General features: G+C 37.5%; 1 protein-coding gene across 1 annotated transcript in view; it reads right to left on the bottom strand.

The window, feature by feature from the left end:
* Positions 1–219: 219 nt before the first annotated feature.
* LOC113395276 (unextended protein-like) overlaps positions 220–24299 on the bottom strand; it is a 51694-nt gene continuing 27614 nt past the window's right edge. Inside the window, exons 2-14 of the mRNA XM_026632848.2 lie at positions 12173–12656; positions 10338–10877; positions 9827–9943; positions 7557–7728; positions 6235–6426; positions 4546–4689; positions 4322–4459; positions 3756–3898; positions 3520–3646; positions 2734–2863; positions 2099–2195; positions 1518–1586; positions 220–610 (exon numbers count right to left, since the gene is read on the bottom strand). Of these exons, the coding sequence (XP_026488633.2) occupies positions 515–610; positions 1518–1586; positions 2099–2195; positions 2734–2863; positions 3520–3646; positions 3756–3898; positions 4322–4459; positions 4546–4689; positions 6235–6426; positions 7557–7728; positions 9827–9943; positions 10338–10877; positions 12173–12656 (2449 nt within the window). The 3' untranslated portion in view covers positions 220–514. The remainder of the gene's footprint in view (positions 611–1517; positions 1587–2098; positions 2196–2733; positions 2864–3519; positions 3647–3755; positions 3899–4321; positions 4460–4545; positions 4690–6234; positions 6427–7556; positions 7729–9826; positions 9944–10337; positions 10878–12172; positions 12657–24299) is intronic.

Raw genomic sequence — 24299 nt, 5'->3', positions numbered from 1 at the left:
ATTCATGAATATTAGGATTTTTTTTTTAAGTTCATTAAAGATAGATTCTTGTTATTATATATCTCGTATAATACGTGCTGTATAAATATTTATTAGATATTGCTAACCAATGCCGAATGAAGAACGCCAACGTGTTCAGTTGTCTAATATGATCCAGCACAACAGCCCAACGTTGGCCTAACTTGTTGGCCAAAAGTGTACTGGTGTGTGTACTGGTTTACTCATGTTTTTTAATTTTACAGATGATTAAAACGCAAAAAACGTCTCTCGCAAACAGTGGCAAACGAATGTTGCCATATAAAAAAAACACGAAATAAGTACTGTAATCTCCTAATCCTACTCCTAAAGCTAAATTGTTAACGCAACAAATGCATATTAAATACTAACAGAAAAAACTTTAAACTTACGTAAAATTGAAAAATATTTTATACGATATTAAGCTTTCACCGCGAAATTGTCATAAATTGTAGTTATGGCAGTGTTGCCTGTCGTCTTCTAATATTTTTTACTTTTACTACTTGAGGAGTTTCTCTTCTTCAGGATTTTTCTCGAACTTGCCGCGAGCTTTGAATTTGGAGTTGGTGTTTGGGCTGGCTGATATTGGTGGTGACTGAAATAAAAAAAAAAATATATAATTTAAATTATTCGGTAATACATTTTACAATAACAATGCATTCTGCACAGCGTAGAATCCGTCGTATCTGAGACGCGCGGTTACGTCGACAAACTCGCGTCGATGCTAGACACGTTACTAGTTTGCTACATAGATAAATAAATAAATATTGGACAACATCACATACATCACTCTGATCCCAATGTAAGTAGCTAAGGCACTTGTGTTATGGAAAATCAGACGTAACGACGGTACCACAGACACCCAGACCCAAGACAGCATAGAAAACTAAAGAACTTTTTCTACATCGACTCGGCCGGGAATCGAACCTGGGACCTCAGAGTGGTGTACCCATGAAAACCGGTGTAAACTCTAGACGACCACGGAGATCGCCATAGATAAATCCGCTAAAATCCATTGGTTGTGTCAGAGTCGGAAACTCTTTGCTAACGCTACCGAGTACTGTCATTTTTAGTGTACTTTGATAAAGTTGCAGTCCATTCTCTCAGCGCACAGACTACACCTTTACTTTGCCAATAGATCAATAAGATTCATAATAATAACCCTTATACCACACAACGATACCTACCTTTTAACATTAATATCTAGTTTTAGGAACGTCCAATGTCTGACAGCATGAAAAACAAATATTTATTTTAATTATAACATTGAATAAACTCTCGTCACGTCAAGTTTAAATTTAAAGCGAGTCAAACAAAGCGCAGCTACTTATGACAACAGTATGTACAAAAACCTTCTCCGAAACACGATGCGTTTTCTGGTATAAGTTTCATCGATATTGGTCTAGTAACTTTTTCAGTTACATATAAATCTCAAGTTATATATTGGATCGCCACTAGTATATATATAAATATATTAATACAGTATGTCTAAATAATGTTACCTGTTTAGACGGCGATTTCTCGTTTTGATTTTCAACGATCTCATCGAGTTTGTCGCCTTCGCGGAGTAACTGGAACAGAATAAAAATATGTTATTACTCAATTGTTATGTACTCGAACCGCCTCGTGTCGCCGAAAACCGCCTCAAGTTTGGAACTTGGGACTCGAGTGCCTCGTAAAACTCGTAATGGTTGGTTCTGCACCTGATTTCCCTGTTCTGTTGGTAGGCCGACAGGCAAATGGACCATCTAATGGTGAGTGGTCACTACCACAGATAGATGTTGGCGTCGGTATTAAAAAAAAATACATTACTAATGTACCTTTTAGATCACCAATATGCCTATGGTTACACTGGCTCACTCACCCTTCAAAAAATAACATAACAACAGAAAGTATTGCTGCTCGGCGGGATAATACCTGATGTCCCTACCCATAAAGGGTTGCACAGAGCCCTACCACAAAAAATACTTGACTTGACCGATAACGCTCGGCCAACCGAATCTTCTTTGCGATACACCGACTCTGCGCACTGGAACATCTCGACTGTTTTATAAATGTAAAATATGGATTTTAAAATGGTCACCTTATCAACTTCCGGCTCGATCTGCTCGTTCGTGCCCCCCTTGTTGAGTGCGCCCTTCTCCATCAACGTAGCGCGCTTGGCCGCTAAGTACATTGATCTGAAATAAGTATCGATCGATTTTAAATTAAGGTCATTTTTATTTAAAATAAATATAACTAGTTACCGCCTGCGTATGAAGGGGTATGGGGGGGGGGATTGTCGGATTAGGGCATGTTAGCTAGCCTAAATCCTATTCCGTATTTGTATTATAGTCATTCTTTATTTTTAATGTGCTCAACTTTCCAAAAATGTACATTTATTGGACAAAACTTTGGTCAACGTTTGAACAAGAACCTTTACCAGTCTTAACAGTTCTACACTGCTTAAGGAAAACTTGGAGTGATTGTTAAATTACTTTTAAATAAATAAATATTATAATTGGCATAAATACTTTTTACTCCATAAGTTTCGATAACAGCTTCGTTGACGTTTAAAACGCCATTTTTGCGCAAATCCTTAACGAATGTCACGTCTATTCGCTGTCAAATGTTGTTTATTTGGCTTTTGTCTATTTACTAATAATATTTGATACGTAGTTAACGAATAACAAAGATTTAGACGGCATGTCAATCCAAGGTCAAACTCCCGCTCCATACCTTTTGATGGTGAGGTAGTACAGCTCGGCGATGGCGCGCACGGAGTAGTCCGGCACGAAGGTGTGACGCAGCATGGAGTCCATGTTCAGATTCTGCAGCGAGCCCAGCGTGGACGGCGCGGGTGACTCGGCTGAAAGGAGAAAATTTAAAGTATACTGGCTGCCTGTAATTGTCACCCTAATGGTGACCTGAGAAGGTCAGAAGTTCTTGGAGAACCAATCGTGGAGGTTACGAGGTTAATCCCTGATACCCCAATAGGGATAGGTTAATACAAATGTCGCCAATTTTCACTCAACATATTCAGATTTCCTCACAATGTTTGTACCTAAATATTCGTTTAAGTTGAAGGTGTTAAAACCACTGAGCTGTTTCGACTCTATCCGAATGCGACGAACTCGAAAACTACTGAACGTATTTTCGTACGCTTTTCTCATATGACCGGGGCGATTCATGAAGAAGGTTTAAGTTTATAATTCATTATGCTTTTGTATAAATCAGTCAAGATGGCGTAATGGTTGCGTGCATCTTAACCGATGATTACGGGTTCAAACTCAGACCAGCACAACTGAATTTTCATCTCGTGCTCGGTGAAGGAAAATATCGTGAAATCTGCATGTGTCTAATTTCAACAAAATTCGGCAACGTGTGTATCTACCAAGCCGCATTGGAGCAGTGTGGTTGAATAAAGTCCAAACCTTACTAAAAATTACTTTCATAGAATTGGATGTTTGTTACCTAATTTGAAACGTTTTTTCATAAAATAATTAGTGAATCAATTGAACTCACCGAGACCGACGTTCTGAGTCAACGCCTGCACTCCAAAGTACGTGAACGGTCCAGCTTCGAACACCAGGTTCTCCCGCCCCACTGTCACCTCTACACGACCCTCTAGAATCAGCACGAAGTAATCCACCTGGAAAACGGGGGAAGGGATTTTTGTCGTTGAAATTGCTTTTGGTAAAAGTCGATCGGGAAATAAATTTCACATGAGACAGGATAAATTACGTCAAATCCCAACTCACCGATTTTCCCTCCTGGAAGACGTATCTCTTGGGATCGTTCTTGTCCTCGTCACCTCGGAGCTTGATGTGCTGGATGACGTCTTGCTTGAGCAGACGACGCAGCACCGTCTCCGAGATCATATCCGCCCGGAACGGATCGACACCTATTATCGAAAGCAATTTTATTTATAAAATTAAAACAAGAGTCCATTTTGACGTTCATAGCGCAGTCGCAAGTCGATCCTGATCTTTTGGGCTATTGTCGTCCGCACTCCAAAAACAAGCTTTAAGCCTGATTGGAGGGGTAAATAGGAACATTAGTAATTCCTTTAAATAGTGGTACTACACTTAAAAAAAGAATCTCCCTTATTTAAAGAGGTTAACAGCTTAATCAGCTACCGTACTCCACTGGCAAAAATGAATTACACGTGACAAATTTATACATTGGAGCAGCGTGGGGGATTAAGCTGCAACATCCCAATGCTGGGCGAGTCTCCTCGAAAGGAGAGGGGACTGCTGCCCAGAATTGGGGCGGTATTTACAGACTAGCGCCTAGTTTTAACTGAACAATGAGACGGGCGACTGACTGGTGCTGAGGAACTGGAAGGTGGCGAGCACGAGCTGCGGCGACACGTGCACGCGCTGGTGCTGGTGGCCGGCGAACGACGCGATGTCGTGCAGCTTGTTCATGGGCCGCATCAGCCGCTTCTTGGTGCGGTTGTCGCCTGCGGACGTGGACCAGGTTATAATACCGGCTGAGTACAGCTCGCTCTATGCCAGGTGCTTTTTAAGCATACAACTCGGTACTCACTGATGACGTCACTCTCGTCGACGATCTCCGCCTGGATCATCTCTTCGATGACGTCCTCCAGCGTGAGCAATCCTATCGTTTCGTACACTGGGTCACCGTCGCCTTCCTCTATACGTTGGACGAATGCCATATGTCCTTTGTGACCTGAAAAAAAAACATATTTGATATCTGACATTAATTGTGAAATTGCGTTTAAAATATATTTTATTTTTTACCAAAAGTTGATATCAAGCATCCAAACAACTATTATAAATTCGGAAGTCTGTGTCTTATTGTGCGTTTGAACCCAGTAACTACAAATCAGCGGCGTGACTCTAACCACGAGACTACGCATAAAAATAATACGTTTTGGCATATTTTCGATTCGAATATTTTATGGGGTATTATCTATAAAATTATATGGAATACAGGTTGGGGGGGGGGGGGGGTTGGTGTTTCAGGTATTAATTATTTTATGTTCTTTTCTGTGTGTGCAAACTTTAATGATAATCGATTAACAAACTCACTTTCCCATCTATAATATTAGTAAGGATATCGCATGTCACTTTGTAACACTTACAAAATAACTAATCGGTGTACTATTTTAAATGGCGGTTTGTTAAATTTAAAACAATATGAAAAAGCATTATCTCTGGTAACAGTAACCTCGACTTCCGCAGACGCCGCAGACGATCTTGCATAAATAAACAGGCCGACATATAAAAGATAAATCACGGTGAAACGTGTTATTTTTCATTCCAACATCTTTTGGCACGCTCCGTGATATTTTAGTAATTAGCAATTCAAAAAAAAAAAAAAGGGTATAGCCTGTTTTTTCGGCACAAAGTATGACTTTTAGAGGATGCAAAGTTTTTTATGAATTACCGAAAATATTCAAATGGTTTTTTTTGTGTTGTTTTTGTTTTAAAATTTCTCAAGGAGAGATGATGTAATACAATTTTATTTAAGCTTCAAATCAGATCACTCTAAAATAATTATGCCAAATAAAATTGAGTTTCAAGACCTTATAATTGTTTTATTACAATTTCTTAGAAATGTGGGGGGGGGGGGAATAGAACAACAATATGGGAGGTAAAAAAAAATAGTAACTTTAACATCGTATTGACGCGATATCATTGATCGAGAGCTTAAATAATCTATGATATTCAATTTAAATTCGCCAATAAAATGGATTTCAATATCGGCAAAGCTGTTATCGGAACTTTGGACGTACAATTAAAGTGGATATAAGTAGTTAAGTGTAATAGTGTTGTATTTTAAATAAAGATATATTAATCATAAACCCTTAGTAGGGCACGATATAGCTGAGTTATTAGCGAATCGCATGAAATGCGTAGATCTAAGGTTTGTTTAACTTTTTTCCTACTTCGATTTAGAACCATTAATCAAAATCAAAATATACTTTATTCGAGTAGGCTTTTACAAGCACTTTTGTATCGTCATTTAACAAACTATATTAAGTGAAGCTACCACCGGTTCGGAATGTAGATTCTACCGAGAAGAACCGGCAAGAAACTCGGTAGTTAATACAATCATGTTAGTTAAATACAATTATATAAGTATGTAATATATCCTGCCTGGAAGTCAACAAGCATTAACTCCGCGTTTTTTATCATCAATATAATCTTATATTGAAATACGCCTTCTTTACCGATGTATTTTTTACAAATGTTTTAATGTACAACTTACCTTCCTTAAACTGCTTTAACATAACATCCAGGGTGACGTCCTCGAAGACGAAGTTGCAAGGGTTCTGGTAGTACTGGCAGAGCGTCCTCAGCGGCGTGTTGTCGTCGGGGTCGACGAAGGCCAGGTCCTTGATGAACAGCACCGTCACTATGTTGCCGCGGTTACCCTCGTACACCGGGATTCGGGAGTAACCTGGAGATTTACGCCTTGATTTATATACACTGTTTGGGTTCCTTTTATAATGTACAGTATATGTTTATCTGTCACATATAATTAACTTAAGCAAGATTATAAAGGGGGGGGCTACAATCCCCACCATTAGAATATCTTTCATAAAAATTAAATTAAAACTTTTTACTATACTTTCCACATTAAATATATTGTCGAAGATTAACTGTCACTAATATTATTTTTGCATCATCACAATCAACATATTCTGTCTGTTTGTTGGTCCCACTACTGGGCTTAGAATCAACACATACAATTGTAAGAGATTTTTATCCCACATGTTTTCATTCATCGCCGAGCACGAGACGAATTATAAACAAACATTAAACATGAAGTTCGAACGGCCCTTGCCCGGATTTAAACCTGCAGTCTTCGTTTAAAATTCACGTGTTCTAAGACCTGAGCCTTATAGTCAGAACATAGAGAAATAACTGCATCAATATTGATAGAACTTCACCCATTCATAGCTGTTTCACCACGTCGGGTTATTTTTAACATTTATAAAATCACAGCTTAATGGGGTAATGTTCAGTCAGGGTACAAGGGCAGGGGTAGAGGCGGGAGGGTGCAGGTCAAGGTTAAAACTGTATGTTACAGTTTATATATCTTTCATGTCATGAAACATCTATATGCTAATGGGCTAAGACCATAAAGTTCTTGTCTGTTTGTCAAACGAATTGTTGTTTTTTTACTAATGACTATCTTGAAGATGGCCAACTTTCGATTTGCGAAAATATCGACGAAACTGTTATCAGAATTATGGAAGCAAAATCAAAGTGGTAATAAGTAGTTAAGCGTAACAGTGTTGTATTATAAATAGAGATATATTAATCATAAACTCTTAGTAGTGCACAATATAGCTGAGTTACAAGCAAATCGCATGAAATACGTTAATCTAAAGTTTTATCATTTTTCCTACTTCCATTGGAATAGGCAATAAGTCTTTGAAAGTGTTAACAGCATTAAACAGTTTTGCACGTACTTGCACACTCCCATAAGCAATTGTCTTGTTTTGATATTGACTGAGGCCTAAATACGGTCGAAACAACGTTATTATTAAATAAATAGTAATATATCTGACTCCGTTCACTCACCAGATTTTACGATCTCAGTCAATGTTTCGAAGTCCATCACACTGTTTATGGGCAACATGTAACAGTCCTTGAGCTTGGTCATCACGTCCTTCACTGTTTTCTTGCGAAGGTCGAGAGCACCAGAGATGATGTTCACTTCTTCTTTATCCAGATCGTTCACGTGGTTAGTTACCTTGGGTTGAGAAATACACATTAGAACAAGTATCAAGTGTGTTCAAAGTCCTCCTAACTTATTTCAAACTCTACTCTTTCTCTATTCGTTTATTATTTCAAATAGATAGGCTTACTGGCAGGGCCGGACCGTGAGTTTAGGGGGCCCTGGTCTAGTACTACTTAGGGGCCCAGAAAGAACAGGGCTGCAAATTAGGTAATTCTTTGACATTATCGTCTATTTTTGACTTTGACTTGACTTAGCTGGGGCACTGGGCTGAAACCCAAAAAACCATATAGTAGATCCGACCCTTCTTACTGGGAAATAGAGAATCTGGTGGTAAAAAATCACTACCCATATACATTGACACTGTAAAAAATATTAACCAACCCTAACATCTTCATCAGATGTTGAAACAGAGTAACTACTAAGTTTCTTGGCGGTTCTTTTCGGAAGAATCTACATTCCGAACCGGTGGTAGCTTTACTTTAAATAGTTTGTTAAATGACGATTCAAAAGTGCTTGTGAAAGTCTACTTGAAACGCCATTAACCTTGAAAAGCGACGTAAGATGTTATGTCCCTTGTGCATGAATCTCCGAAAGGTTTCGAAGGGCACATGCAGTGTTGTAGACTTTTCTATGGAGTCTACAAGTTCCACTAAACCATACCATACATTATTTTTTATAAAACTTTCAGAGATTTAGAATATAATGATAAAAACGCCACAGAAATACGCCCAAACGCCAGTGCTTTCTTCGAATAGCAAGACGTACAGACATAAACTTCAGCCTTTCGATCAATATAAATATTAACACGTATTAATATACAAATACCTATTGAATTTAATTGTTATCTGTCAGAAATTTTAAGTGGAACCTCATTGGACGCTGTAAAAATAATAACTCAAGGTCGAATTGTGATGGAACGCCGCTATGTATGAAGTTCGACTTGAACATTTTATATTTGTGTACTAGAAGGACAATGTAACTTGTTTTTTCTTTTATAACCCTTTGTTTAGTAGCGGACGAAAGTCCATCCTTGTACAAGACAAGTAATTACAGATTAATATTCTGCCCCGTCTTAATATTTATAATTTCTACTTAGTCTATACATATAATAAAATTGGAGTGTCCGTTTGTAGTATTAAAATAACCGTTTTTTACTAAATGCATATGTGTGCACGGTACGTATACCAAAATAACATTTTTTACAATTTTTGTCTGTCTGTCTGTTCGTTCCGGCTAATCTCTGGAACGGCTGGACCTATTTGGACGGAACTTTCACTGGCAGTTACTCTTTAATAAGGAGTAACTTAGGCTACAACTATGTATTTTTCGTTAAATTCAATCGCGCACGAAGTCGCAAGCAGCTAATATAATATAAAGTCCCTTCCCAGGATAGAATGGTCTATAGGAAGGTTAGGGTTATTTTAATATGAACGTTATTATAACAGTCATATTTTAGTAGACATAAACCATGAGTTTCAACTTTCCTAGCACGAAAAAAAAAACAAAAAAAAATCTGTTTATATTTCTCATCCATGTAAAAGTTTTATATAAATCAATTTTATTAAAAAAATACGTCACGATCACGAGATGAACTGTGGGTGCGATGGGCTGGAAATTTAGTATGGTGTTTACAAAATACGCAACATTTTTAGGAAAATTCATCTTTAGGGAGGTAATTTTATAATTTTACCCGTATGAAGCGGGCACGGGAGCCTGCCCCCAAAAGAGGTTGGAAGAGTTCCCTGCAACTGATAAAATCTTTGCATATTTTGTGGTAACTTGTTTTTTTAACATTTTTGTATATTGTGTGCAATCAGGACTAAATGAATACACCCCAAAGTCTGTACGCATCGTGGATTTGACACTATTTTTTATTTACGTTCTAAGTATATCTCACACAGAGAAAAAACACGACGACCTTAATGTTCCGTATACTTTTTCTTTACACCATCAAATCCCTTCAGAACTTCCGAACCCTCTGTATCTCTGTCTATTATTTGATGTCTTCTTATTTTTATGTCCCAGCCAAATCACCTAATACTTAAACCCTTGGCGTTTCTCGATGACAAATCAAACATTTCATTCTGAAAAGATTTCGTTATAAACTTACCTTAACAAGTTCCTTTAGCCTTTCTCTGTTGTAGTGTGTACCGATCTCTTCACCTAAGAAGTAGTCCAAAAGTTTGCTGGTCGGCCAAGCCAGTGGGGCGCATATACCCATCACGATCTGTGAACACATGACGTAGATAAGAATTCATTCATAATTCACTATAGATACGCCATCGCAAACAATTTTGACGATGCATTTACCCGAATATCTTGGATTGAAAGCCAAGATATGCTGGTTTTAATCATATAAACGAAAATTAATTTAGAACAATATTCAAACGTCATCTTGAGCAGAAGGTCCGACAAAAAATCCAATTATCATATTTATTTAAGTCGCAGGTTCGATCCGAACCCCTTGGGCTCTTATCGTCCCCACTCCAAGCACAAGCGTTAAGCCTTATTGGAGGGGTAAATAGAAATATCAGTAATTTTTTAAAATGGGCCATTGTTACTTATTTTTAAATATAAACGGTGGAAATCTATCATAGGATCAGGAATCTATTGGTACCAACCTTCATTATCCAAATACTCTTCGCACCGACCAGCAAACCGTGTCTCGCGCATATCGCCTGCGGCGTGATCTCCGCAATGAACACGATCGCCAGAGTCGAGCCAATAACAGCAACCAGACCAGATGTTAAATCGTCCAGAATCACAGTAAACGTACTGTTCACGGCGACGTTACTCAGCAGAATCGTACAAAGGAGGTAGTTTCCATGAGATCGTACAGGCATGATCGCTCTAGCGTACTTTCTCTCCTTATCCGTACCCGTGTTCGCTATAATCTTCAACTCAGTCCTGTCCAACGCCATCAGACCAAGGTTCAATCCAGAGAACAGTGACGCCAACATGAGTAAAATCACAATTAAAATCAAGGAAGCCCATAGAGGTAACAGTTTGTTGTGGGTACCCAAAATCTTCCACTTCTCCTGGCCTTGATGGACGAAGTCTTCGTTGGGTGATCTCTTCGCGCAAATATAGAATTTGTAGTCCTCCAAAGGAGGTGGAGCGATCAATTCGAAGAGGGCTGAGTTCGTATCCGCTAATTTAACCTGGAAAACATTTCACATTACAAGCTCACGAGTTGTAATGGTCCAGTGGTTGGTCTACCAATCTTAACCGGATATTATAAGTTGTCACGTGTTTAATTTGTGTTCATAAATAATCTCGTGAGAAAATCTGTCACATGTAACTAACTCCATCCACTAAGATTGGAACAGCGTGATATAACAACTCCAAAAGCATCTCATCAAGAGACACTTTTGCTCAGCAATGGGTCGTTAAGTGTACTTTTACGTCAGCTCATTGAAAACCTTATTATGTATAAATAGAGAAGAAAATAATTAATATTTATATTAAGGATTCATTGTGACTATTAAGAACCGTTAGTAGAGCAAGGCTAACAATAAAATATTGAGTTAAATATCTTAATCAAGAATAATTAAAAATATCACTGACACCAATTTAACTTTCAAAGTAAATTAATTATATAATTTAAAATGTTTTTAGTTCAACGGATAGCGACACTCGAGAAATACCTAACTTGATGTATAAATCTTTATAAAAACTAAACTAAACAATAATGCTGCAACTATGTACGTATTTTTTTTTTTCAAAAATCGGTGTTAGTCTGGAAAATAGACCACCTGACGTCAGATCATATGTGGCAGAATTTCATACAAGTTTGATTGCTTCACCGTCGAGTGAGAGATTAATTCTAATACATTTTTTTATAACATTAACAGCCTGTAAATTTCCTACTGCTGGGCTAAGGCCTCCTCTCCCTTTGAGGAGAAGGTCTGAGCATATTCCACCACGCTGCTCCAATGCGGGTTGGTGGAATACACATGTGGCAGAATTTCGTTGAAATTAGACACATGCAGGTTTCCTAACGATGTTTTCACAAATTAAGCACATAAAAAATCTGTGGTGCATGCCTCGGTTTGACCCCGAAATCATCGGTTAAGATGTACGCGTTCTAACCACTGGGCCATCTCGACTCTCCTAATACACGAGGGCACTATATTTAACCAAAAACTTTTTTTTGTCTATAAAGACGGGACGTATAGTGACGCTGTTCGGGATATGTGAGGCTTATATCACAATGAGGACACGATCGTTAAGAATTCAGGTGCTGGGCCTACAGCTTAACGTACGTTCGGAAACACGAAAATATAAACACTGCAAAATCCATGAAATTTCGGGGCTGAATCTGAGAATTTCTCAACAGAAAAACCCGATACCATTTTTTAATTGGGCCACTCGGGGTTTGCAACCAGAAGTTTATAACAAAAATCATGTAAAATTCATTAATAAATTGTTACCAAAACTATCAGACAATTATTACCTTATACTCTCCGTTTAACAGGAAATGGCAAGGTGTACCGTAAACTTCAGGCACGTGGGTAAACGCTATAACAGTCTCGTCCGTGAACCCTTCACCGAACAGCCTCATCGTGAACAATGTTTCTCGCAGAACACTCGGTATCATTTCATCTACGATCTTCGGTTCTTTCTTAGACTCCTCTATCCTCAAACCCATGACTTTAAGAGTCGTATTACTAACGACCTTAACTTTAGCACCCAGGCTAGATTCTGATGCAGTTTCTAGTTCTGGTGTTGTCGCATTGACGTCTTCTTCAACTTGTCGTCTGATCCTAGCAAATTTGCCATTGGGATTCTCGTAGGAGAATGTTTCGACGATAACGTCCTCTGCTGCGTCGCCATATTTGTTCACGGCTAAATCTCTGTAAAATGTCTTAGCTTTTGCATCTTCGATGAGATCGTCTACCTCTCCACGAGGCGTATCTTCGACTTCATTGTCCGATAGCCTGTGAAAAAAAAAACCTTTTAATATTCCACAATCAATAACGGATCTATTTATATGGGCAACATATAAAATTTAATCAATGAAGTGATCACCATTGCTAGTGGTAACAATTCTGCTAACTGAGAGACTTTAAAAGAAAAGTGGGAAAGAGACGAAGCAATCGTGGAGACCGTCTGTCTCATTTTGGCTTAATAATTACAGACGTAATGAAAGAGGACATATCAGCTACACAATCAAGTTGCCTCTTTCAAGAATGATAAATTTTTAACGTTTTTCTTTTATGTTATCGGTTGGCGGACGAGCATATGGGCCACCTGATGGCAAATGGTTACCGTCGTCCACAGTCAATGGCGCTGTTAGAAACCTTGGGAACTAAGATGTTATGTCCCTTGTGCCTGTAGTTACACTGGCTCACTCACCCTTCAAACCGGGACACAATAATACTGAGTTAGCTGTCTGGCGGTAGAATATCTGATAAGTGGGTGGTACATACCCAGACGGGCTCGCACAAAGCCCTACCACCAAGTAAATTATTTATATTGATAGTTTTATTGTACTTATTGTCAAAAGAATCATAACAGGATAAAACTCTAGCTAAAATTATTCAGTTTGTAATTCTATTCTTAAATAAATCCTCCTTTATATCACGAAACCCGTGCCACTGGCTGGTATTCGACGATTTAATCCTATTAACGCAATCGCACTTAACCTGTATAATAATTAAAACGTTGCTTTGAGAACAATTGACACAGTTCCGTCTGTTTACTATACACTTATTGATGAAAATTAATGATGTTGTGTAATTGTGTGTGTTAAGAGAGATATCACGTAAATCGCTCTGTGATAATACTTAATTATTACTTATGTCGTTTTTCGAATAAGAAAATAAATTTGAATTAGTTGTAATAATAATTAAACAATTATTAAATATCGGGTACGCCACCCTGGTTTCGATTCCCGGCCGAGTCGATGTAGAAAAAGTTCATTAGTTTTCTATGTTATCTCGGGTCTGGGTGTTTGTCTATGGGCGGAGACCTCTCGCTGCCGAGCATCGTCAACGAAATGCTCGGTAGCGAGACGTGCTGGTCGGAGATCTCCCCCCGCCTCAATAGGCGTCGCAGGGACTAGGGGGGTCTCAGTACCCCGAGAACGCCCTGTAGGTATTGGAGGCCCGCACGGGCGGGCCGATCGTCAAAGCGTCCGCGTACCGCTGGTTTTTTAGTGGGTAAACCCGGCGTACCTGGGCGCACTCGGCGTCCAGGGCTCCGGGGAGTCCACCCCCCACTTCCCATCACTTGGGGGAAGCGCATAACGCGTTTTTCCAGCGAGAAAAAAAAGGGTCTGTGTGTTTGTGGTACCGTCGTTACGTCTGATTTTCCATAACATAAGTGCTTTAGCTACTTACATTGGAATCAGAGTAATCACTTTAGCCCCAAAACAGAAAGGGGGTGTTAAAGGTTTTTGTATCCGTGTGTCAGTCTGTGACATCGTAGCTCCTAAATGTATTAACCAATATTAATTTAGATTTATACCTATTTACCGAAGTGGGAGTAGTCAAGCTTTTAGACTAATCAAAGTTATCTATACACTAGCTGAACCTGCGGCTTTACTCGCGCGAAATTTATAATATTTTATAGCAAGCAATCCACCTCACATTTTACTCCCTCGAGGGGTGAATTAAAAAATGTAGCCTATGTCCTGCACCGGGACTCAAACTATGCCGTTTTCCAAATTTCATTAAAACCGGTTCAGGTTCAGAGGTTGCAGACAGAATTACTTTCGCGTTTATAATATTAGTAGGGATTAATAACAACGCAAAGTAAAACTTAGCACCCTTAATTGTTTTAAGTACATCGCGCGCACGGAGGAGTGTACGATTTGCCAAAGTTAGGATTTATATGGGGAAGCTGTGAGGCAGCCTAAAATGTATTTATATGTAATACATTATATTAAAAAAACTGTTGTTATAACATTTTAAATGATTCGACAAATGAAAAATCACTTTTTATCTCAAATATATAATAGTTTTAGCAAGTCACCGTATACATCGTGTAAAAATGCTTGTACCCTTTTCGTCCACATGAAGAGGCTATATAGGAATCAACGCCTAAGAAACCAGCGGTAAACACTTCACCTTTTGGGGGGGGGGGGGTCACGGGATCTCCTGAACAAACTGCCGTACCATTCCGTCTGCTAGCGCGACTCCATTCCTACAGGGATTCCCGGGTATGAACCACCAAGTCCCGGCAGCGAGGAACGGCAACATATACCCTTTACAGTAGTTTCAATACAATACACAGCAATACAAGGTATGTCTGTATGTATTGAATGGTGAGTGAGCCAATTTAACTACAGACATAAGGGACATAACAATACCAAAATAGGCAATGCATTCAAGATGGTGCCACTTACAGTGCGCAATGTCTACTTGCCAGTGGTGACCACTTGCCAGTCTATCTATCTATTTGAATTTAAAAAAAGAACCAACCCATTCCATTTCCCTCTGAGTAAAATTCTTATAGTCGCCAAAACAGTTCCGTGCTACGCCTACTGTTGGAACGAGATTAATTCCAAAATGGACGTCCGTACATCGCGTGACTTCTAAACATTTAGCTTATTGACCTGATTTCTTTGACGGCCAGTAAAAGCCATGGACGTTATCATTATGTAAACACTTTATGAAAAATTATTTTCGGTTAAGTGATTGCTATTACTTAAAAGCTTAAATTATATTATTGAATAGCTGTGCCCGCGATTTCGTACGCGTTTGAATTTAGAAATTTTGATTTAGCTTTGTGTGGTATAAAGTGTTATAAATTTCACGTAGGTTCAGCTAGTAGAATATTTTTTTTTTTTTAGTCCCGAATTTTGTCTGAATATTAGTCGAAGTTAGATCGGAAAAGATACTATAACTAAGATTATAACAGTGTTCAGTGTTGAACATGGCACTATCGCTGCTCTGAACGTGTCATTTTTGACGTCATATCCGTTCCAACGTCAAAATTTTCTCAACGCGCCTTAGTAAGCATAAACCTTTATGATATTTTTTGAAAAGAAAAAATACCACGCCGATTCACGTTCAAAAGTACTTAAGCACTGGGTACGTCAAACTAAATAAATGTCTACTCGGTCTTTCAATTTTCACATAGCTTGTGGTAGGGCTTGAGCAAGCCCGTCTGGGTAGGCACCACCCACTCATAACGAGATAGACCGAGCCGTGACGACATCAAGTGAAAGCAAACACAAATACCACAGACTAACTACATTCGAATTACACTCCAGCGTAACTCTTAAAATACCATCTGTGACGTCTGCCTTATTGGAAGGTCGCCAAGCTGTGAGCAGACGTTACTCGGTCTCCGCGATAACGTGATGTGTTCGACGTAGGAGTGACAGAGACGGCATTACCTTTATGACTTTTATTAAAAAAATTATAGCCTCTTATAGCTCTGTTACGCACTACAAACAGTTCTTGATCAAAATATTTATTTATGAACCATCCGTCCCATATTCACACGGGTACAACTTTTATATTGAATAACAACCATAACAAGAAAAAAAAACATTTTTTCCGAAATATTGAACTCCTCGGTTTTTCTCTATAAAAACCATCCTCTTGAATAGCTCTGTTCATTAATGAAAACCGCATTAAAATCCGTTAAGTAGTTTAAACGATCAAAGCGCACATATGTACGTAGAGAAGCGACTTTGTTTTACAATGCAAAGATAACACAACCCTGTTCTACTTAACTACTTATATTCAGTATAATTTTACTTACAAAACTCCGATAACAACTTCGCCGACACTCAAACTGTATTTACCATCAAAAATACCATGACATTATTTATAAATTATATCGTCAATTCAATCTTAATCTTGTTGATTTCTCTGAAGATGGAATAGGCTTGTTATAATCATTCATTTATTTTCAAATTACCTAACAGAGTCGGATTTAAAGGTCTAGAGGCCCTGGGGCCATAAAGGCGTGGACACCCTAATATTATGAATGAATTAGAATATTTTGATTTAAATCAGTAAGCTATATCTGTTATCTATCTCATGTGGAAGCCCGAGGGCCCTGGTTCCCAAAAATCCGACCTTGCTAATTAATTGCCGGCATACGTTGCGATGCCTTTAAACTTATTTGTAAACTATTATTCGATACAACTTGCGCTAACACAGTCATTATGCTCAAACGTATACCATTTATTATGATTATCGGTTGAACGGTAGGTATTTTGGATAAAGACGCCTGGATTTAGGCTCGGGCTCCACACAGGGCTGTTTTAGAACATTAATCGTGAATATCACCATTGTAAATCTGGTTATTTAAAAGAGTAACTATACGAGTTTCTTCTCACTGGAGACTGCTTTCCGAATCGGATTTTTTTTTATGTTAGGGGGCAAACGAGCAGGAGGCTCACCTGATGGAAAGTAATTACCACCATCTAGCGGCGTTTTACAACCGGAATAACAATAGCCCCGCAAATCTTGGTCGAAAAATTCAAGTTTTGCTTCTGCTCTTTTAGCTTTTCTAGGTATCTTCTACAACATAAAAAAATTAGCTTGTTAATTTCATTTTCATTTTTGAATGTATGTAATGACTGGTTTATATACTACTTATCGCCTGCGACTTCGTTTGCGTTTTCGTGTTTGGTCGTCAGATGTTAGGTATAAAACGTAGTCGTTAAACGTAGGAGTTAAAGGGTGCTACATAGCAAATCTCATCAAATTCAGTTCGGCGATTTGACCGTGAAAACGTAACAGACCGACACGCAGTTACTTTATAATATTAGTATATAGGGTTGGTAGACCCCACCATCAGATGGAAATGATAAATGCCACGGAGAGAGAGAGAAACAAAACTAGTATAGATAATAAAAGGACAAAGGAAAATAGTTCTTGTTATTTTCGATTTTGTTTAGTAGTTATTGCCGAGCTTCAGTGCATAATAAAAACTCTTTATAAAAAAGAAAAAAAAAAAATCGAAACATGTATATTCAAGAACATTATCTTTCATTTAATTACTTTTATATCAATAACTTCGTGCAGGTCTACAATTGAAACCTATACACAATTATAGATCGTCGACAACATATATCCGCAAAATTCGTATAATCGACATATTTCGATATTAAATCCATGAAATTCAATGACATGACAATTCAACGGGCGGCCATGTTTGACGTTTATGGGTGCGTTCAAAAAGCTGTTTAGAAAATGATTATTATTAGTTTTCACCACCTACATAGAAAATATAAATGTGACGGCGCATTCGTAATCCCGGAAGCCAAGTTGATTATTTCGTAATAAATTGAGGGTAGTTTTAGCGCCTTAGCGAAACGAAGGTTACTGACAGCTCGGTTAGGTGACATCTCGCTTGACGCAACTCGGGGGACTGGCGGCTTTGGTGCTCGGGTCGGTAAAATGGTCCGGTCATACTCGGCGCATGCGCCACGTTGTCCGCGGAACGTCTAGTGATTTCAGTTAATATCAAGTGTGTTAAATCAACTATTTGAATCATAACGTCGATTATTACATAAAGTGTTAATTATTTTCTCCTCGCCCGTTAATCCACGCCACTATGGAGCAAAGAAATAATTCTGATATAGGCCAAGTCCCTATAAATGTTTGATAATCACAATATTGATTATAAAAATAAAATGAAAGTTAATAATATACCGTATTTGTTTAGTATTACTTATTACCCGAGCGAAACCGGGTTTTCAACTAGTCAATAATGATACTAATAGTAATACAGCTCTCAGTGAATATTTCAAATTCAGGTATCATAACAAATATATCTAAGTATTGAAACGCGAAACAATACGAAGATAACTGTCACATATCGTATGGTGAATAAGTGACAATTAACTCGAAGCCGAAGCCAACTTTACGATGTACAGTCAGAGTAAGAAAACCTTCGTCAGTTTTCAAATTCATTCCTTTATCAAGTCGTAAACTTTTAATACATTTTGAAACTAAAGCACTAAACAGACAACTGCACATAAAATTAAACTAACATAGTATGCTAACTAGGTTCAAAATAGTGTACATTGCGACGCAATATGTCATACTCAATCGGTAAAGCAGGTTATCGCTCATACTGAGCACACGAAAATAGACCTTAAGGTGTCGAACCTTTTCTTAACCCGACTGTACATATATTTAGCGTACAAAAGTGAAACAGATTTAAAAAAAAAGCAAGTATAAAAATTACTTAAAACAATTTACTAACAAACCAAATATCAAACTTAGAATTTATCTTAACATAAATAAACTAACAAATCATACATATTGAAGTGAACTACTTCCATCGTTAAGCTTACAAATTAAAATAAAACGCACACTTTTAACAAATTACAAGTCGCGCCAATATCGAACTTAAGTGTCTGAACCCAAGAGAAAAAATAATGGCGGTTTCATTCAATTTCGCGCGTAATTGTGTTCTTTTTTTTAATTCGATCTAGCTAGTTGTATAGATGAAGGAATCAAAATCAAAATATACTTAATACACCCAGACGGACTTGAACAAAGCCCTACCACCAAGTGATGCGTGTCTTATGAACCCGAAGTACAAACTAAGAGTATGGGAAGTCTTACTTCATCGGCGTAAATATTTTTATAGTTTTTAATTGCATTTTTTTTTATGGCATTTATTGGCGGACGAGCATATGGGCCACCTGATGGTAAGTGGTCACCACCGCCCATAGACAAAGGCGCTGTAAGAAATATTAACCATTCCTTACATCACCTATGCGCCACGAACCTTGGGAACTAAGATGTTATGTCCCTTGTGCCTGTGATTACACTGGCTCACTCACCTTTCAAACCGGAACACAACAATACAGAGTACTGTTATTTGGCGGTAGAATATCTGATGAGTGGGTGGTACCCACCCAGACGGGCTTGCACAAAGCCCTACCACCAAGTAAATATTGCACTACAATAAAATAATAATAATCTACTTATTAATAATAAAATAATTATTATTATGATGAACGTTTTTTCCTTTTTTTTTGACCGCTACTAACACGAATTTAAACATTTATATAATTTGCAATAAAACAAAACATTGTAAAATAAGATTAGGTGTGAAGTTGTCTATTTCGAGCGACTTGATATTTAATTGACAGTTTAGCGACTAACTTCACCGTGTAGTTTTCGCGTCAACCTGTACACGCATCATAAAAACACACACTTTCAAAATTTTTCACGCGCCAAAAGAAATATAAAAATATTCAAGACGTCATTCATACAAAGATAAATTAGACTTCACAGAATGAGCAATCAAAGACGTCATTTCATATTATAATAAAAGAAATACGGCATTATACCCGTCTCCCTCACGCATATCGTTAATCACGATTCGTAAATAGCACAGACCGTTTTATATCCCCGTCGCAGACGGAGTTTATGACGGGTATAAAATTAAGATGGCGGGTTTAGCGCGAGATGGCCGCTGGATACGATCATATTTTTTTATTTCCACTTTAATAGATCATCTCATTTACTGCCATCCTGTATTTAGGTCAAGTTTTTGTTGTATATAAAAAACTAAATATGTGTGCCTACTGTCAAGTTATTAATCCAATAAAATGCTCATCTTAAATAAAATCTCATTTTAAATGTATAAAAAAAAGTTATCGACCAAGTTGGAATCAGATTGGATGCAGTTATTAAAATTCATATCAAATAAATTTTATTCAAGTAACTTCACAATGAAGCGTTTTTGAATCGTCGATATTTAAATACTACCACCATATCACCACACCACCACCACACCACCATATCGTATCATAATAATCATCATTATTACATAGTATAAAACAAACTCGCTTACCGCTGTCTGTCCCTATGTATGCTTAAATCTTTAAAATTACACAACGGATTTTGATTTTTAAATAGATAGATTGATTCAAGAGGAAGGTTTATATGTATTATACATGCACAATATAGTAGAGAAACACTGATAATTTTAAAGGTTTCGAAAGTGATGTCGTAAATAAACACATTTTTTGCGCTTACATTGCAAACGCTGGCTAAACCATACGAGATAGATCAAAAAATGTACTATAGTATTGTACACCTTAAAAAGGTGGTCAAAAAAGCCCGCGGTGGTATATGTCTATCTCTTATGAATAACCCACAATAAACTTTTTTTGTTGTTTACTTTTTACGAGAAATAATGGCTTATTTTCGAAGCGATTTTAAGCAAGACAGCATTAATCCTTACCCGATGAAGTACCTACATTAAATACATTGTGCATTTAATATAGATCAATATGGCCCGTTACAGCATGTAATTTAAACGAATATTTTCGAAGATATTACATATTTAAAACGCAGGGACGAACGTCTGATAAACTAAGAACGTCGTAAGACCTTATCTAGTTATATATTAAGTTGATGCTGACATTGCTGACTTTGCACCCGTGCGAAGCCGGGGCGGGTCGCTAGTATTTAATAAAATTGCAGTATGATATATTTACCCCCACTTAAATATTTATCTTATTATGTTTTTAGTATTTGACAGAAATACATAATCTGTAAAAAAAATCAAGTGTCTAACTATCACGGTTCATGAGATACAGCCTGGCGACAGACGGACGGACGGACGGACAGCGGAGTCTTAGTAATAGGGTACCATTTTACAATTCGAATCTAACCTAACCTTAAAAAAAACGTCCGTTATAAAATAAGTATGACGTCATAATTTCAAACATGGTCGGCGCTAGATCTTTGCTATATCATTGGATAGACAAACAATCGGTTTGCCGTTTTAGCAATTCCTCATTTAATTTGTGATGTCATTGTTATTTGTGTTTTAATATTGAACTTAAGATAGTCAGCCTGTAAGTGTCCCACCACTGGGCTTACCTCGTGGTACTCCAATAATGGATACAAACACTTTCCACTAACAAAGTATCCTTTTATCGCAATGGAAACGTAATCGTTACCGCCCAGCTGTTTCCTCGAACGCAACGATCCAATTGCGTTTCGGTAGAAGATCGATCGTAATACAATCGAGATCTTATCGGAATCGATATAAATAATTAGAACTGATCCTCAGTTAAGATTAAGGTATCGTCGAAGTTGGATCGCGATAGAATCGGGAACGTATACCTTCAAATTAATTGGCACCAGGTTTCCACCGCGGGATGAGATATTAACACAAATAAAGCACATGAAAATTCAGCTTTTTTCCGGTTTTAGCCAGTAATCGTGGGTTTAAGATGAGTGGAACGTCGCGGTTCGGTCGTTTTAAGAAATTCATCAATTAAATAATGATGTCATTGTTATTCGTGCTTATTATTAGTGCGCGTAAAATAATTATCTTTTTTCAGTATCACGAGACGTCTTGTTAATCTGAGTATGCCACGATGTAGACTCATCGCCCTGTCTAAACCAGTTAATCTAAAGAAAACAGACGTACAAAAATTGGAGTGCATTATTTTATGGACTTCCTGGACTTTTCTGTCCCGACTTCGTACGTGTAAAATTAATAACATACTTTATTAAAGTATTATTTTACGAGCACTTTCAAATCATATTATTTTTTTAAGTAAACAAACAAAAAGGTAATAATTAAATGTCTCGGGACGCTCGACAGAAGTGATATAAACTAATCTATACTCTATTCCAACCATAACAGGAAAAAAGCCAAATAAACAAGATTTGACTGCAAATTGACGCGATATCATTGGTCGAGAGCTCGATTAATCTATGATATTCACTGTGGATTTGCGAAAAAATGGCGTTTTGAACGTCGACAAAATCGTTAACGAAATTTTGGAAGTAAAATTAAAGTGGAAATAAGTAGTTAAGTTTAACTTCCATTGGAATAGGCTATATTTTGAACTATTTAATGTTGAAATTGTTTAACTTGAGAAAAGCTAAGGTTATTGATTAAATCTTATGTATATTAATGTGATAATGTAACAGCCCGCGAACGAACGGCCCGCTGCTGGGCTAGGGCCCCCTCTCCCTTTGGATTTGGAGGCTAATTCCACCACGCTGCTCCAATACTGGGCTTGTAAATACACATAGAATTACCAATCAGTTAATCAATCAAAATATACTTTATTAAGTAAACTTTTACGAGCACTTTTGTATCATTTTACAAACTGTATTAAGTGAAGCTACCACCGGTTCGGAATGTAGATTCTACCGAGAATAACCGGCAAGAAACTCAGTAGTTACCCTTTTATAAGTTATGTTAGCCAAATAAAATTATATATGTATATAATATATCCTGCCTGGAAGTCAATAAGCGTTAGATTTCTATTAGCTATATCAGTAGTTCCCAAACTTATTTTTCTCGTGGACCACTTTCAAAATTTTACTGATTTCGGTGGACCCCCCATAAATGCTGCTACATTTCTACCACATTCTTAAAATCGCCAAAAAATAAAAATTGTGTCGCTTCTGAGTTCTGATCCTATATTCCGATAGGTAAAATAAAAACGATAAATGGTACATTTTATAACATTTTATTTATTAAAAGAATAGAATTACAAGAAAAAATTAATAAGGTAATATAGGTTCGGGTCATAATTTTAATTAATGGGAAGGATGTATTTGATGGAGTGTCAGCAAACGATCAATGTTTGGATTTATTTTTGTGAGCAATAACCGCAAATCCCCTCGCTCTGTGATGTTTAATTTGCTCCTTTTTTTTGTTAAGAGGTTTGTAACGGCACTAAAACCCCTTTCGACAAGGTATGGCGAGGGAAAATCTATTAAAAATTTCCTTGCGATTTCCCACATTCCAGGATATTTTTCGGGTATTTCTGCTTGCAGCCAAAATGTTTGGTAGCCTTTTCTAAATTTCACCTTCAGTTCCTCATTGGTGCTTAGCTCGAGCAGCTCCTCTTGTAATACAACATTGGCCACTTCCGTTTCATCAAATGGATTTATGATCCATGGTGGTATATCCATCGTCAGCATATCTTCAAACCTGGTTTTGAAGTCATCATGCAGGGCACTTAAATGTTGACTGTAGGTATGGATATCCTCATCAATACATTCTACCTGCGACAAGTTTGGAAATTGAGAGAATTCGCGCCGACTAATGTTTTGCTTCATAAATTTCAATTTCCCAAGAAAAGCCGAAATTATACCCTTTGTTTTTATTAAATTCAGGTTGTCACCTTGTAACTGCAAGTTAATATCATTAAATTATTTAAACAAATCTGTCAAATACGCAATGTCTGCTTTGAATTTGATCAAGTTTTCTTTTAAATCTGGATCTCTACTTTCTAGGAACTCTAATACGGAATCAAAAACAGAGTAAAATCTCGTTAAGCATGCACCTTTCGACAACCAGCGTACTTCAGTATGTAAGAGCAGTCGTTGGAAGTCTTCACCATTTTCGTCGCACAATTGAGCAAATAAATGCGTATTCAATGCATTGCTTCTGATTTTGTTGACAGCTTTTATTACAAAATGAAGAGATTGATTCAACCTGTCACTTAAATGTTTTGCCACAAGATGTTGTTGGTGGATTACGCAATGAATAACTGTAAGTCCTGGTATAATTCTTTTGAGATGACTTATAAAACCCACGATATCGCCCGACCATTGCAAGAGCTCCGTCTGTTGCCACTGAAGTAATGTTTGTAAATGAAATCGATTTTTCCG

This window comes from Vanessa tameamea, chromosome 29, assembly GCF_037043105.1.
Source record: "Vanessa tameamea isolate UH-Manoa-2023 chromosome 29, ilVanTame1 primary haplotype, whole genome shotgun sequence".
Taxonomy (NCBI): Eukaryota; Metazoa; Arthropoda; class Insecta; order Lepidoptera; family Nymphalidae; genus Vanessa; species Vanessa tameamea.
The sequence above is the reverse complement of the archived record's forward strand: the minus strand, read 5'-3'. Positions and strand labels throughout refer to the sequence as shown.